This window comes from Hipposideros armiger, unplaced genomic scaffold, assembly GCF_001890085.2.
Source record: "Hipposideros armiger isolate ML-2016 unplaced genomic scaffold, ASM189008v1 scaffold_41, whole genome shotgun sequence".
In the NCBI taxonomy this organism is placed as follows: domain Eukaryota; kingdom Metazoa; phylum Chordata; class Mammalia; order Chiroptera; family Hipposideridae; genus Hipposideros; species Hipposideros armiger.
In genome coordinates this window covers 291,016-308,490 of record NW_017731391.1, presented here as the reverse complement: position 1 = coordinate 308,490, position 17,475 = coordinate 291,016, and the positions used below count along the sequence as shown (strand labels likewise).

Genomic DNA, 17,475 nt, shown 5'->3' with positions numbered 1-17,475 from the left:
TATTACAATTCCCTTGACTCCACTCCCACACTATACTCCACGTCCCGTGACTATGACAATTATAGTTGACATACAAATATTATTCACCATCAGCTTCAGGTGTACAGTGCAGTGATCAAGCCTATTAATTTTTTTAGGAAATATAAAAAGCACACTGGACTGTCTCACCCACATTCAGTTGAAATTTAGACACAGTGATTCTACAGTAGCGCTTGGAATTTTTTAAGCACCACTCCAGAAGCTAAGCTCTGATTTAGACATTGTGATATTAGCTTTGCATGTGGGCAGCTCTGTCCCAGAATTTGTAGAACTTAGGTACAGACAGCCAAAGTTAGCAGAAGTAGGTCAGATGAAAAATGTTCAATTTGTGATTCCATGAGGAATTATACATTATCTAATATTTGCTTTCCCTCTCATTAGAGCACTCATGTAATTGTTAAGCTCCAATAACAGGGAATCATTGGGTTAGCTACATCTCCTCACAGCTAGAACTGTTAGCATTACCCCTCCCAACTTAGAAAGGGGCAAAACGTCACGTGGTTGGCCTTAACGACAAGAAAAGTCACAGACTCATTTCTAATTTAGAATACTTAGTCTTCATGTGCAATTTTGAGTGTTCTCCATGAAATCCCTTGAACAAAGTAACAATTGATTCTACATTCAGCTTATGTAGAGTGTTTTCGATAATCACCAGGAGGCAGGGTGGTGGTGGTGACTAGGAGCTGAATGACATTCTCAGTTAGGAACTCCCGAACGTCGGGGCTGATCACCAGGATCCCATGTTCATGGAGTTCCCAAATCCTGGGGGACCCAGTGAAGGGTCTTTGGGAGCTGCGGTCAGTCACCTGGGACACAAGAATGATGAGCCTTGAGCAAAGACAGAGGTGATCGGAGAGGAGAGAGAGTCAAACTATGTAAATATTCTCCCGGAATATGGGCCAGTGATAATCTGAGCGAGTGACACTCAAATGCACTCCATTCCAGCTTTTAGGGAATTGATCCCAAATTCCTTTTGGAAGGTCAAAGGGAGCTGTCACGGAATGGAGGAAAGTTCTCCTGCCCCTCCAGGGACAATGAGGCATAGGTGGTGGGGGTGCGAGGAAGCAGATGACAACGAGGTGGCCGTGTGCAATTAGAACACGGGACTGCGGTGCTCAGAGGGAAACTACACTGTACTCGTCACTGAAGTCTCTGACTGCCCTCAGGATCGGTGTGGTCTAGGTAGACAGACGCTAATTTTAATTTTTTATTTTTATAGCACCCTCCCCAAACCAGACAGACGTTGGGACAGCAGCAAGACCCACAGAAGGTAGTTTGATCAAAATAAGGCCCAAAATAGAGGCCGTGCATTTTGATCTCTATCTTACAAGGTTCAAAAGTGTCAAAACCCTGAAATCACTATTTCTCAACATGCTGTCTCTCGAGGAAACGTTCTTATTTTTGTGTTATACTGCAAGGTCCTATACAGTAAAATAATGCAATTTTATCTTAGGCTACACATATGAACAAGCAATGTATTATTCCAAGGTTATCATGGGTCCTGAAATAACACAAATGTAAAGTAGGGGAAAGATAAAGTATAGTTTCACTCTGAAAGCTGATAAACTTCCCCGTACTCGATAGATACACGTATCACACAGCGTTTTTGTAGTTCTTATTTTGCATCTAAAAATATCTTTCTTCTCTTCTGCGCCTTTTATAGGGCTGTCACGTGCCCCTGAGTTCTGGTCAGGGATAGACAACATACCCCGCATCACGGTGACTGAATATTTAGGTGAATGCACACACACCTTAGTACCTTTGCACCTCAGTTATACTCGATTGAACAGTAAGAGTATGACATCTAACAATATCGCTAAAGCATTAACCAGATATTAATATATGCACTCTCTTATCATGCATTTTAAATTGATGCATTTTTAACAATATCTTTCTGATCTAGATTAGTGTAATCACATCTGCTTCCCATGGAAACCTATGCTTTGCCTCGTTTACATACCTTTTAAAAAAATGATTCAAGTCAGGGACAAGCAGCAGAGTGTAATTTAGAACCCACATTCTTCAACTGCTCCTTTGCCCACTGACGTCTGAGAGCTCTTCTCTTAAGTGTTAATGGGGAGGAGCTGGGCAGACTCCCTACGTTTCTTAAAACAACACCCAGAGAATGGAGATGCCATTTGCGGGGGTGGGGGTGGTGACATGTTATTCTTACAACAAGAGTTTGCAACAAAATAAAAATAATGTGGCAGGTATAAGGAAATACACCTGGTGTACTAAAAGTAAAAAAGCAACATCAATGCGTGTAGCTTTCTTTAATTAGATTCCAGGTCTGAATTTCTTTCTTCCCCTCTTAGGTCCCTCCCTGAAGCAGCAGTGGAAACAACCACCATTTGGAACCTTGTTTACTCTGTAAGAACTGATATAGTAAAAAAAAAAATGTCAGTCTGCTCTCCCCAATGCATGCTTGGCCCATGACCAGTCAGTGACAAGAGTGCACTAATTTAACCATGCAGGAAACTGAAGTCATCGCTATTTTTACCTGATGTTCAGCCATCTGACTTTCTGGGCTCCTGCCAGGTTCTAGATTCTCACTGAGTTTCATCTCAACAGCCTCCATTTTTGTAGAGATGGACTGGAGGGAGTCCTGGTACTTTTGTTGGCGTTCCAAAGCTTCGTAGAGTGTGCGCTGCTTTTCACTGATCTAAAGAAGAAACGGGATGTTACCAAATGTTCCCTAGCCCCTTATCTTCTAGATTATGACATTTCTTTCCTCACTGCTTTACCTCTGTGGCCCAACAAAGGGTACTCAACCGTGCACAGGATGTGTAAACTCTAGGCATGCATTGCATAAGACAACCACTAAGGTGAGGTCTGGGGGGCTTTGACAACCCCACGTTTCAAAGACCTACCACGTTCTTCAAGGTTTCCCAGGAACGCTGCAGGTCATCCAGTTTGGCAGTTGCCGATGGCTCCAGGCCTGGCTCGTAGAACTCCTGGGATGGCCATGTGCTGGGGTGAATTCTTGCGGCATCTGTCTGCAACCGCTCAGCAGACAAGGCTTGGTAATAAGCAATATCCTGTGGGTGCAAAGCACGGCGTTGGAGTCAAGGGCAGGGCAGAGTTTAGGGTCACATGCTCTGGGTGCTATCTGTCACACGGGGAAAAGGTTTCAGATTCACACCGGTCCCAGGGACTACAAACTTGTAGTAAATGCTTGTGACAGGAGGAATTTAAAGAGTGTATTAAAGCACATTATAGTTGCTTTAGAATTTCAGTTTATACTTTTAAAGAAAATGAACGAATTTACCAATACTTCAAGTTGCCAAAACTCATTCTTGTTTTATATTTGGTAAAATAGAAATACAAAAGACACAAGCATTACAGATATTTAAAGACTGATTAACTAGTACAGCAAAAAATAGGGAATCTAAATGATCTTTTATAAACATTTCCTAAAATGTTGTTTAACATATTGATTCAAGTTTTGAATAATTTTAAAAGTACTTGCTCAAATAAAATTAAATCTATAGAAAGTCATTTTTCACACATAGGCAGATCTTCAATATTTGAGCATTCACTCTTCACAGAAATTAATCTAAACATTTTAATATTAAATAAGGGAAACATGTAATGGGGAAGTTAAGACTACTGTAAGAAGCAAATAATAAAAAGGTTTTCTTTCTAACCAATTCTTGGAAGTACACTAAAAAAAAAAATCAAAGTGAATAACAAAAAACCATGCTTTCGAGTTATTTTTATTTCTTGGGTTATAAGTAGTATTACATATTAGTATTGGTGACAGAATCTACTATATCAAAACATATACTGCATATGTTTTTAATTGTTTCTATGGTTATATATCTGTGATAATAGAAATTGAATTGGGGAGTAATGTTAATATTCTGGGAATTGCTATTATAAGGTTCACTTCTTTTGCAGTTGTCCTGTTGAAGAAATTTATGGTAATTTAAAATACCTTATTGATATCAATGTTTTGGTAAAAAGTACTGACGCAGGCCCCCACCACCCGAGAAACCGAGGTAACACAGGAAGGGGCCTGGCGTTTGGGGGTCTGTACGAGGGCAGAAGCAGGGCTGTGCAGCAGAAGGAGTTCAGACAGGAGTCTGACACCTGAGAAGTCAGGACACCTGAGATCCCTGTTGAAATCCTCCTCCTGAGTAGCTATATAATTGGAGCAAGTCACTCACATCTCATGCATAGGTTCCCTCATCTGCATGACACTGACTGGCTCTGAGGATTAAATGAAGTCACATTTGAAGGGCCATGAGACCTTTTACCTATTTTGTTGTTGTTGTTGCTGAGGCTTCCAGATAAGTCCCCTCACGTTTATTGATGACATTGGCACATGGAGATTGGTTCCTTTTCATCCCTAGCCCTGTCACCATCTTGGGTCAATTGCTTTGGTATTCTTGAGTCCTTGATAAGCTCAGCTCATTCACCCTCACCCACTTCCGCTCTACACCCTTGAACATGATAGCCCGTCATCACTGAACTGGTCCACTCCACATGGACGCGCCATTCTAAAGTTACTTAAACCCTTCTCTTGCCAACACTCTTGTTTCCTTTACCCCGTCAACCTCTGCTTCTCCCACTTGGAAAACCCCAACCAGGACTCAATTTAACTTTACTTTCCAGAGTGCATGTGTGTGCGAGCACGCAAAACATGTACACAGACACACAGACACACAGAGCCATCAAAGAGAAACTCCTGAACTTAAATTTCCAAAAGTCTATGTGCAGACTCACCTTTATCTTATGCTCACCAGTTTCCTTGCTTCAGGAGGACCCTCCCACCTATTCCCAGAATTCCTTCGACCTTGGTCCTAAGTATCTTCTCCCTCTCCCTCTCGACTGCCTTTCTCCTCAGCATATAAATAGAGTCAAATCTTTTCCATCTGAAAACACCTACACACACTTTTTCTTTTACAACTTTTTTCTTGCAGGTTATCACATGTTAGAACATTCCACAAACCCTAATACGATGGGTCATCACACGTGAATACACTTGCGCACGTGTATAGTCACCATTTCTTCCTCGTCTCCCTTTTACTTCATAATCCAGTATCTGACAATGGTAGTTTACACTTGATATATTCACTTTCTCACCCTCAATCCACTTCTAAACACACAATTGGGCTTCAATCCTAATGGCGCCACTGAAATTGCTCTTGCTGGGTCATCAGTGGCTCTTAACTATAAAATAAAATGATTACTTTTCTTTCTCTCACTTGATCTCTCAATAGCATTCAATGCCACTGGCCATCCCTTTTTGGAAATACTTTCCCTGTAATCTCTCTGTTCCCTTCCCAGCTCTCTAGTCAATTGATCTTACTCATTTGTAATTTGTTTTCTTCATTCATTCTTCAACATTGGTGTATTTATAAGTTCCCGACTCACACACGCAGTCGTACACATATATCCCACAATCTATTTCAACTCAACATTAAAAAAAAGAATCCAGGATGAAAAATGGATTTAGGAAAAAAATGATAAAAGTATTATCCATCTTTCACCTGAACTATAAATTTGAGGTTGATTCTCTGTTTCTTCTCTCCCTTACCACCCACTGCTTATATAAGGATGAAGTTCTATGGACGCATGCCCTTGCCACAGCATTGGTTCAAGTTCTCATTACAGCACCAGCTTCCTAATTCCCAGGCTGCAAGCTGGCAGTCTGCAAGCTGCCTCTGGCCAGTACATAGTTAGCTCAGCTTATACAGTGTTTTACATCGTTTAAAATTTCTCTTCACTGAGACAGGGAGATTTCACAAGAATCCAGATTCACAGCTTCTCTTGCAAACCAGAAGGTAGGTGAGAGTGGACTCTGTGTCCACGTGGCTACAGTAATTCCAACACAGAGGAGCTGCCTCCTTTACCTGGAGAAGCACTGTCCCAGTCGCCACAGCCCCCTGCTGCTTCTCTCACTTACATCACAAGCGGAACTCTGATCCTTAACTGGCTTCTATGGCTCCGAATTTCTCCATCTCCGTTCTACTGTCCACCTTGGTCCAGAATGATCTGTTCCAAAACTCACTCTGTACACAGCTTCTAGATAATTGCCTCAATAGTTAACTATTAGCGTCTGGATAAAGTTGAAATTCTTCTGCGTGGCATTCAAGGTCCTTCATGATGTGTTTCCTGCATCCCTCTCAGCTTCATTTCTCTCCCTCCTTTTCCTCCAAACCTGGGTATGTCCCATTATGCTGGCGCTATTTGCACACACCTGGATGGGTACATTTTCCTTCCGCCCCCCACACCTGCCCACACATGGTTCCTTCTGCCTGAAACACTGCACATCGCTCCAGTGCGCTCCAGCTGCCTAACTTCTACTCGTCTTAAAGCTAAAGGTGGCCATTTTTGACCTGTACTAAATTCCAGCCTAGTTTCAGAGCTTTCTCTGTGCCTCTTTTCACACTCGTGTTTCCCACTGTCCCAGCACTTGTCCCAGTCTATTGTAATCACTGGCCTGCTGTCATACAGACTGTTAGCGCTACAGAGATGCAGATGTGTCTTTAGTCTTCGATCCTAACGCTGTGGAGTGTTTGGCAAATAACAGGCAGACGTATATGCCCAGAATGAATCATAGTTGTAAACGTACTTCGGTAAAATCTATTATTTTATATACATTAATATACTATTATTGTCCACAAGGGAACAAAAGTTGCCTTAAAGGTTGTAAACATTTTTCCTTGCTCTATTATAAATAAAGAAGGATCTTAAAAGAGCTAGAACAAAATAAATTTGTCACTTAAAAATCTTTTTTCTGGCTCTTCTGTGTGTGAGTGATTGTGAGTGTGTGTATGGCTCAGGCCTGTTAGACCTGAATGACAACTCTTGGTTTCTTAAAAGGGTTTGAACATATAATATGTCACCTTTTGTAGATGAATAACTTTGATCTATTTGAGGACTACACAGATTCAATAAAATAAATCAATCAGTCCTATGAGTAACTTAAATATTTGGCATAGCGAGTAACTGCTCCTAGAATTACATCTCATTGCTTATGTGCCTAAATTATGAAAATTGTTATCACGTAGATTCCTAAGTAAATCAATTTGGAAAACCACAGCTGCTATTTAATTAGCATTTTGCAGTCAAAAGCCAAATTTTACAAATAATATCCAATTTTAAAATGTTTCACAATTTTGTGAATTGAGAAGCATTGCTTCCAATTACAAACCAGGGGACTGAGGGACTTTCCAGCTACTTTCAGCTTCGAGGAGGAAGAGCTGGACCTGGTTATACCATCGCCCTTTCAAACCTCTGCTTTCCTCAGCTCTTCCCAGGCGCTGGAGTCTTGGCTCGCTTTGCTTCTAAAGGAATTGAGAAGCCTGCAGCACTTTCTGGGGCGGCCTCATTATTTCTGCCCTCAAGTAAGCGAAAGTCTTACCACATTTCAGCTAATAGCTGCTGTCAGAGGCAGAACACACGGACTATGGGGAATCAGTTAGTTATATAAGGGAGATCTACTTTCAGAAGCAGCAAGCACGGAACCCTTTTTTAACAGCTGCGATTTTATAAAGCAGTTATATTTGGCTGCTCCCTGAAACAGTTGTGCACATTCTGTACAGTGTTTTGAGGCTAAAAACTGGACCTTATGGGGATTCTAAATGTTCCCCTCAGTTTCAAGGAAAACTTTGTAAACCCAATGCATCACTAGCCATGGTGTAGTATTGGTTCTTTTTCCCCTCACTTATACTGGTGTACAAGAACATATGGCCACACAACGATGGGTCGATTTGTTTGAGCAACACCAAGTATAATACTTTTGCATTTTAACAGCTTCCTCAGAGTATAGCTGCCTAACATAAACTAAGCAAAGACTTAAAAAAAAAAATTGTAGTACCGCATATGTTAGGTTAACAACGTGATTTAACTGATGTTTTCCTGTGATGGGAGAGGAGGGTCAAAATGGGGTTTAAACAGCATAATCTCATGTATAATTCTGGGATTTGTTTGAGCTTGATGGTTAAATTTATCACAACAAAAACGTTTGCACATTTCATCATTTACAGGGTACTTTCACATGTATATTGAAAGACACTGTACAAGAAGTAGCATCTAGACTTATAATTTTAGAAAAGGGATCTTGTTCACTCAGTGTTAATCTCAAGGTCAGCGTTTATGGTTCAATTTGAAAATTTTAAGAACATTAGGCATAAACTTTTCCTAGACAATAAATAGCTGACGATAGCCATGTTTCTCTGATTCTAATAACATTTGTGACCGCAGGGAAGAACACTGTTAAAGAATGAGTAATACATATATATTTTAAAATCCGAATTTGGAGAACAGTTCCCCAACTTCTCCAGAGCACCCAGCACTTCTCCTTTTTCTGTTGTTTTTTAATTTCATCTGATCACTTTGGTTATTATTCCTCCCAAAGCCACCTCCCTATCTAGATTTTAAGGGCCTTGAGGGCAGAGAATACAGCTATCTTCTCCTTTGCTGCATCTCTGGGACACAGCACAAGGTTTCATGCCAAGCAGGTGTTCAGAATGGATGTGATGACGGATGAATAGACAACTGCCCTAGGGCTATATAGATTTTTACCAAGAGAACTATTTTATCTAAAGTTTTCATCAGTTTTTGAGGAGGGGGGGGCAAGGGGGAGTTCTCTTTCTCACAGAAATCCTATTTGGAATGCTTCTGCTTTAAAACAGAAATAGTATGATTGATTTGTAATATAATTTATAGAACACTGGCTCTGTTTAGTGCCTCTTCCTTGATAATATAGCTCAACCTCTTTCAACATTTACATAATTTCAAAGTCACATAATTTAAAACAATTTTTAGTTGTTTTGGCTAAATGAAGAAAAGTATTATTTATATGCATTAATTTTTTGATTAGTGTAAAAGCATCTTTGTATTTCTATCTACTATATTTTTCATGAAAACTTTTTGACATTTAATTTTGTGTAATCTATTTTAATATAATGGACGCTAAAAGGCATCTCATGAAAATAAAGTATTATTCCTATTTTATAAGAAAAAAATAAGATTATTGAAAGATAACTGAGAAAACTCAAATCTACATATATATTTCCATATATATACACACATACACATATACAAGAGTGTGTGTGTGTTATGTATGAATATATATATATATATATATTATTTATATATATATATATATATATTTATATATATATATATAGGAAGTCAGCCCTTTAAATTGGATGACCATTAGCAAATAAAGAAAAGGTATGATATGATGAACAGAAGTTTTCTATCTTCAAAATCTGAGATAGTAGGAGTCAAAACTATGTTCAATGCTAAAACAGCAACAGGATCACATTATTTTACAGCAGTGATGCAAATGCTTCATTTTCTGTTAGGATGCAGGACTTCATTATAGACGGCTGTTAGAAACTAAACCCATGATGCCTTAAAACAGGGCCTCCTCCAGCTATAATTTCTGTGACCTTGTTTTTGCTCATCTCATTGCCAGGCGCCCTGGAGAGGAGATGTATAAAGCCAGTCGTGGCCTCACATGACAATCACAGCTTGTGCAACTATCACCCCCCAATGGTATGCTCTTCAAAGTCTACAATTCACACCTGCAGTCTGATAAGAACAGAGAATGGAGTCCTGCATCCCTCCAGAGATGGCAGCTAGGGGAATGCCAAGTGGGCGGTACCTGGTTAACAGAAGCATCTGTATTAGCCACAGGTGAAGGGGAACGACAGGCAGGTGGAGAGGAAATCTCACTGTTGGTTCCCTCCTCCCCAGACTCTTCAGTGACAGGTGACAGCAAAGTGTGACAGCGACCTGCAGTCATCTGTCACATAAAATGTAACCCAAGGACATAAAAATCAGTTAGCTATGTTAAAAGGCCTGGTCAAGCACAGTTCAAAACAGAGATAATTTATATAAAACAAAGTTTAGAATTACTGAGACCCATATTTACATACATATTCTGTATTAGAATTTAAAAGCTTTGTTCAAGTGACTATGATGCTAGGAACCGTTTGTTAAACAAATGGGGATGGGGGGTATATGTCATATGAAAAAGTTTTGTTGTTGATTAACTATTTATTTAAATTATTTTACTTTTCTTGATTGTGTCTTTATAAATAACTGGTAAAAACATGAATTGTATAAATGAGGGGAGAGTGTATGAAATAATGCTTGGTCTTTCATAGACATCTTGAATTCCAAATAGTCTAGGGAGTTAAGTGCACCCAAAGTAATACATCGTCACAAGAGTCCAGGTATGGTTATGCACTATTCCGGCACATTACGTATGTTTGGAAAACATACACTGAGTTACCACAATAATTAATGCATTTTAAATGCAAAGTGATGGGGAAATAATGTTGTAGACAGAAATTAATGGAACTTACTTATTTTAATCCGAAGCTAAACTTTGGATCTTCCATTTTCTTATTTTTTCTAATAACAGCTTTTCTTCTACATTTTATTAAACATTTACAAAACTTAATACCCATGTGTAGTCAGTGAGTTTTTTAGCTCGGAAAACAATATAGTATGTAGCATTATTCTCTCATCTCCCAGAAAACTAGGAAACTGTGCAAAGGGGTTTTTTTTTTTTACCCTCAGAGCCTCTCAGTGTTATTGCTAAATTATACACAAATGCAGGGCCGACCTTTGACATATTAAGTAACTCAGTAGTCTTAGGCAAACAACTTCATTTCAACTGTCATTGTTTACAGTGTCAAAGATGGGTCTTGGCCCCAATGTAGCCGAGTTAATAAGTAGGCTGTTCCTCCGTTCTAATCGGCCAGACCTACCCATGATCCCGAAAATGAACCACAGAGAGGGAACCTGGAGCCAGGAGCCAGGGTACAGTTAGGGGAGAGCTCGCGGTGCCAGCAGACCTGGCCCCGATCCTTACTTACCATGACCACAGAGGGGTGGGCCGAGGTCGCGGGGAGGAGCTCCCGGTCCAGGTCCTCAGTCCCCTCCGCCAGCCCCTCCACCTCGGTCACAGTCAGGAGCATGGTGGCATGCTTGGCTTTCATCGTCAGCATCTTGCACTTGGAGTTCAAAGAGGCGATCTGCTCCTGGTAGCCCTTGATTTTCTGAGCCAGCTCCTAAGAAAACATTTTCCCACCCCCGTGTGTCAGGGCAGCATCAAAAGGAAACAGAGCAAGTAGCGTTCATCTTCCTCGGGGGCTGGCCAATGAAATCACAGCGCTGTGCCAGACGGCAGCAGCGGCAGCCGTGGGGAGGCAGGATGTGGACTCTGCAAAGGAGCCAGCCCGCCTGCAGCGCACACCGAGCCAGACCACAGCGCAGCGGAGCCGGAAGAGGTGCTGCGAGCGCCGTGCTGGGGCCGGAGAAACAAGGCCGCCGCCTAGGGGATTCTAATCCGGAGGGATGCTGTGTGGGGAAGCAGGCGTGCATGTAATGTGAAGAACCGGCAACTTTCTTTAAAACGCCTGAAGAACCTGAAATTGCCAGATGGTTCATGCCATGGAAATTAGGTCATGTGATAACTACACTACAAAAAAATGCAACGCTCAGCGTTTACCATACTGAATATTTCCAATAGAGCAGCCAATTGTTACGGACAGGGACACAAACGAAACTGCTTGTCACTCCTGTGATCTTGGGAGTTGATTTTGTAGATAAAACTGAATATTACGTATGAAACCCTAATTTTTATGCAGATTACTCCCAAAATAAAATGTTGTGCTTTCATCACATGTTCCCTCATACACTCCATCAAGCTTCAAAACTTTCTGATGCTTAAAACTACAGCTCTGAACTTGTTTCATTCAAATTTAATGGATTTCAAATTCATCTGTTGTTGAAAAAAATTGTCTTGGGAGTAGAGGTTTTTAAGCTTTTACCAAGAACTTATGGAAAATATATTCTGGACAGCATATAGCTCTTAAGAATTCTAAGAGATTGAAGCTCTAAAATAATCTAAAATGGTAATTCTAGAATATTAAAGTTATACTGTCTTACTTAAAAGACCTAAGCACCTTTAAGAAATAAAGACGTATATTCTACATTAATCTTCAAAATGCAGAACCATTATTTTTTCTATTCCTTTTATTTAGTTCCCTTGTCTGAAAAATTGTCATTTAGTGTTTGTACAGAACACATTTTGTCACAAAGACATTAAATGTCAGTCTTTAAAGTGAATGTGTATATACTATCATTTTAAAGACACTGACATTCAAACTAGAGCTTTGAACTTGAAGTTCAGAAACAAAACCACAGCAATTACAAAATTATATATATATAAATGTGTGTATCTATATGTATTTGTATATGTTTACATGTATATGTATATTATGCATACACATGTACTGTTTTGTTCCTGTTGTCATTTTGTTTCTCCCCTCCCATCCAAAACTGATGGAGTGGAAGGGAAAACAGTCCAGCAGAACTGTCAACAGCCTGTCTTCTTAACATCTAGAATAGTACAGGAATTTCTAAAGCAAGGATTTTAAAAGTAGAAATCACTTCTTTACATTTTAGGGCTGCTAGATACTTAATTACACCTAATGGAGTTTTTATTTATTTATTTTTTTTTTAGCTGAGCCATCCTGCCACCTGTTGGCAGCTCAGCGGGCAGCTCAGCTCAGGCCGGGACTCGAACCTTTATTGCTCAGAGCTCACACTCTTGAGCAAGCTCTTAACCAACTGAGCCACTCAGCCAACCTACAGAGTTTATAAAACAGTGATTAAATAGCTATCTCCACTATTTGGTCTAGTGCCTAACGCATGGGTACTCTATTAATAATTAGATAACATGCACATACAGAAGACATCTACCAGCTCACTGTACTCCTTGAATTCTGTTTTCATAGGACATATCACTGGCCTTCTTAAAATGGCTTCCCCATCAAGGTAGATTTGAGGAATCTTTGTGAAGTAGAGTTAGTCTTAGCCCTTCCATCCTCTCTGCCCTCAGTACCCTGCTAACGCATGCCCATGCTGACAGCAAACCCCATTCCCTAAACAGGAGCTCTCAACATTATTGTGTATTAAAGCCCAGGTGGGTTGTTGGTTAAAAATGCAATTCTGGTCTCTACTTCAAAAAGATTTTGATTTACTAGGCTTATGAGCATCTGCATTATATAGTTATTCCACGTGACTCCCTTGGAGAAATAGCTCTCTAGAACTTTCTTCTGTAAGAATAAACCTGCCTATATCCCATTCCCTTTGTGGGTTGGTGATCAAATCTACTAAATTAAAATGGAACACTAATGGGTTCATGTGTTCCCCATTCCCAGGAAGCCTATGCATTTTTAATTTTTACTGGGTATTTCTGAAAATGCTTGTAAAGGATGGGCACAAAGGTGGGGATTTCAGGGACAGTGGCCGCTCTGAGGAAAGCTGGCCTCTGGGCCACCTCCTGCGCCCCGGAGCAGGCAGAAAGCAAAGAGGTCTGACGACTCTCTCCTCCGGTTTCAAAGTGGCAGGATAATTTTGTCAAACTAAATGCAGCATTTGAAAATATCACAGAAAAGAAAAAAAATGGGACTTCCCCAGAAATGAATAAAGTATCAGTTATTTTTATGAGTTACAGTCATCCATAAGGAAACGAGGCTTACCTTAAGACTGAACTTCTATTAAATGCAGACTGAAAACACAGGAAAAATCATTCTCCCCAACTCTTATGTTATCATAAATCAGGCTTTCTCCACTCGGCACTTTCCTTCCTGGGTTTGTTTCACATATACAATAAGCCTCTCACAGGACTATGTCTTTTGTGATGTGAAAATGTCTTCTGAATCACATGACAACACTAACAAATGTCTACACTGATGTTTAGAACTGGGAGGAGAATGTGGAGCCAGGAAGACAGCCTATGGCTGACCGTGCTGAGTGCTGGCTCTGTGACCTTGGGCAAGTCACTCATTTTCCTGGACTATTCTTCTTCTCCTTCGTGCAGTGAGGTAGCCCACATCGTTCCTGCTACAGTGAAAAATTATGGAATTTGGAGCCAAAGACACTAGATTAGAATCTGGTTTCTTTCAGTTACTAGATTTGGGAGCTCAGGAAGTCATCCAAAAAAAAAAATGAGTTCCTGTTTTCTTATTAGTAAAATGGAGATGATAAAAAAAAAAAAAAACAATCCTTACCTTACAGAGTTGTTTTAAAGGATAATGTAAAAGCTTTGTAAATTGTTTACAAAAAGTAAAACAAAAAACTGTAGTAATGACAATTATTTGTTACTCAAGAGAAGATTTTTAAAAAATACATTTTCTGTAGTATTATAGAAAAGGTTACAACCAAATTCTGGATCTTGCAAAATGTGCTTTAAAATAGTTTCAAACTAATTTGTAATATTTAGTCTAATGTATGAGTTATAGAAACAGTGGTTTCAAATATTTGCAAGACGTTTTCATTTATTTAGTGGCATAAGAGAAATAATTAACAGATGATATCTACAGTGCAGGAGTAAATGTAGGTAGGATATTTATTGACATTATTTTGTAAATTATATGTAAATGTAAGTGATTGATGCATCGGCTGTGTCAAGATATTAAAGAATTGCATTTGGAGAGGCGGGTGAAAAGATTTTCCATCTTTAAAAGGCAACAACTGAATCAGCTGAGACCCTCACTGTGATGTTTGGTTTGGAAACAGTTTGTTGCTTTTATGATAACAAAGTTAAAATAGAACAGATGGAAATATAAACTAAATGTCCATCCTTGGCACAGATAAATAAGACGCCTCCCCATCCCTGGTCACTTACAAAATTCATGATGCTATAAGCCAGCCCCCAAGGAAAACAGTAAATGTGACCTATATAGGAATTGACAGATCAGGAAAGGAAATTCAATGCTAAGTGTCATTGGGCTCAAACACTCAAGGTCTATGACTGCTAAGAACAGGTCTGCAGAAGGGGTGTCCAAGTCCGAAGGTCATGATGATGCCAAAGGCACACAGAAGGAGGCACCTTCGAAAATAGGGAAGATGCTAACAGCCACACAATCTGGAAATCAGGAAAACAAGCCACATGTGGACCATTCTCTGATTTTGGTGAAAGGACCCGAAATGACCTATATTTGAAAGAGCAAATGATTTCTTTTTTTATATGAAATATCCCTTCTTTTTAAAGAGGGCGATCGAAGCAGCAAGCCTGGATGAAGCATTACTGTTTCTTGCAGGCTTTACATACAGGAGTAGACTGGGCTTGGGTGGTTTAACTGTGAGAATTCAGGTGCAGGAGACAGTCGGTGGGTCGCCATTGAGATACACCATGAACCAAGTGTAAAGATGTTTTGGAATCAAGGAGCAGACTCATGCTACTGGATCTTGGAAAAGATCAGCAAAAGTAGCGTTCACAATGCAGAGACAGCCAACGATGCTACCCAGGAAATGAACACCTTACGGGTCCGACAGGGAGAACCTTTCTCTGTCATTCACTAGAAACCAATCACATACTCTGATCAAGCCGTGTCCTGCCCTTGACATTCGCCCACATTCCTTCCTGTCTTACCTCGTGCCGAGAGATCTGGGCCTGCAGCTCCTGGATGTTGCTGGTGGCCACGGGCTTATCCTCAATCTCCCTGTGAGCTCCTTCTATCAGCTCCTGGAGGTGCTGCATTTCCTGCTCATACTGTTCATATTGTACCATGGCCTCCTTTGAAAACAAACAAATACACACACACGATTATCTTTCTGTATCAATAACTGTGTAAGTGAGTCTGTGTTGCTGTCTGCTCAGCTCTAGTGTTAACTCCTGTTTACCTGGGTGTCTAGGGATTAAAGCAAGGATGGGTGAAGTCTCTAGATGATTCAAATCCTCAGAGCCTTCTCTCTAAAATATTTTGCGAAGGCTGTTCATGGACTCAAAGTAGTTAAATGGCCAGATCCTCTGTATTCTCCCTATTCATTCTGCCCTGAAGGTGGCAATGTCATGGTCAGAGCATGGCAGGCAGCAGTAGGAAATACATGATTATTTCATTTTTCCACCTAAGAGATACTGAATACTGGGGGTGGCAAAAAAAATGTATGCAATTGGACACTTTGGTCAGTGTTGCTCAAGCCATAAACAGAAGTGTCTGGACACTGATGGTAACCACTTTGAGCACCTCTTGGAATTGCAGAAGTCAAACATCACTTGTATTCATCTTTTGTTATTGGTATACATTGAGTATTACAATTTTAATACAAGTTTCCTTTCTTAAAATGTATACAAACTTTTTGGCACCCTCTGTATGTATGTAAGGGACTTGGTAAGTATTGGAGGAGGGGATACAAAAATGAATTCAGCATGATTTCTGTCCTCCAGAATTCACTGTCTAACAAATTACAAGGTAATGGAAGAAGCAAGGATAACTGACCAAATAGGCCATTAGCGATTTAATGAGAGGATAGGGATGCAATTTTTGGATAAAGAGGGTAAAACTGTGATGAAAAGTGATATGAGGTAAATAGTGTCATTTCTTCCTGTCAATGATTTTTCTTTTTTTAGGTGATGAGACTAAAAGTCACATTTGGGTGTATACCTCTCAGGTAAGAAAATGCATTCAGTGTATCAATATGAAAAAAAAAAATTCTGTAATGTATGCTAGCAGTACAGTCATATGACAAGGTTCTAGATGATTCTCAGATAAATAAGAGATAAAAATAAATGCTTGGATAGAAAATTAACCTCTATGAGGTGTTCTTTATAAAAAAAAAAAGTATCGCTGAAAGATAGTTTTCAGCAACGGATATTTTTTATAGAGCTTTCCCCAGGCTTTTGTGGGTGATCCAAATAATAGCATTTCATCTCCTTATTTTATATAACCACAACAATCTGTCAGATTTAGCTCCCTGGGTGTGTTTTGATGGCTGAGCCCACACACTGCTAAGAAAAGAAGCCCGTGACTCATGTGCTGTTGCATGGCTGGTGTGGGGACAGCCAGCAGACGCGGGGGGCAGGCTGCACGTGCCTGCAGGATGTTGCACTGCTGGATGGCCGTGTGCTGCAGCCGGCTGGCCTCCTCCTGCAGCTGCAGAGCGGCCTGGCACAGTGGCAAGCTGGTGACCACGTCCTCGGGGACCCGGAGCGCGCTCTGGCACCTCTGCACTGCATGGACCTTTGGCTTGAGTGACTCCATCTCAGACAGCAAACGCTGAAAGCGAGAGTTCACATTGCAGAAATTTATATTTAAGAGTTTATTCCATCAGCAAGAGACATTCAATTACAGTTCTGTGTCTGTCAGAAATGATAAACATTTTCCAAGGAACGTTTTGTTTTTTTTTTAAATAATGCATGTATATAATGCTAAGACTATAACTGAGTTTAGAAATCATTTTTCCTAGCTCTCCTCTTTTTTTTTCAGTAGAGGTCCTCATTCATTTCCCCTGACTTATGTCTGCTTACCTGTCGATGAGAGAGCTGCTCCTTGAGGCTAAGACGTCCGACTTCTGGAGAAGTCAGGGTTGCCTGGGTTTGCTCCAAAGCAACTTGTAGGTTTTTTAGCTCGGTTTCAAATTTTTTCATATCCTGCAGAGTAAAAGCAACGAGAA

The 17,475-nt window shown here is 40.2% G+C and overlaps 1 protein-coding gene across 1 annotated transcript in view; it reads right to left on the bottom strand.

Annotated features, from left to right (window-relative positions):
• SYNE1 (spectrin repeat containing nuclear envelope protein 1) overlaps nt 1–17,475 on the bottom strand; it is a 455,684-nt gene that overhangs the window by 164,473 nt on the left and 273,736 nt on the right. The window contains exons 89-95 of the mRNA XM_019638911.1: nt 17,330–17,452; nt 16,896–17,078; nt 15,455–15,598; nt 10,887–11,081; nt 9,665–9,805; nt 2,910–3,077; nt 2,540–2,701 (exon numbers count right to left, since the gene is read on the bottom strand). Of these exons, the coding sequence (XP_019494456.1) occupies nt 2,540–2,701; nt 2,910–3,077; nt 9,665–9,805; nt 10,887–11,081; nt 15,455–15,598; nt 16,896–17,078; nt 17,330–17,452 (1,116 nt within the window). The remainder of the gene's footprint in view (nt 1–2,539; nt 2,702–2,909; nt 3,078–9,664; nt 9,806–10,886; nt 11,082–15,454; nt 15,599–16,895; nt 17,079–17,329; nt 17,453–17,475) is intronic.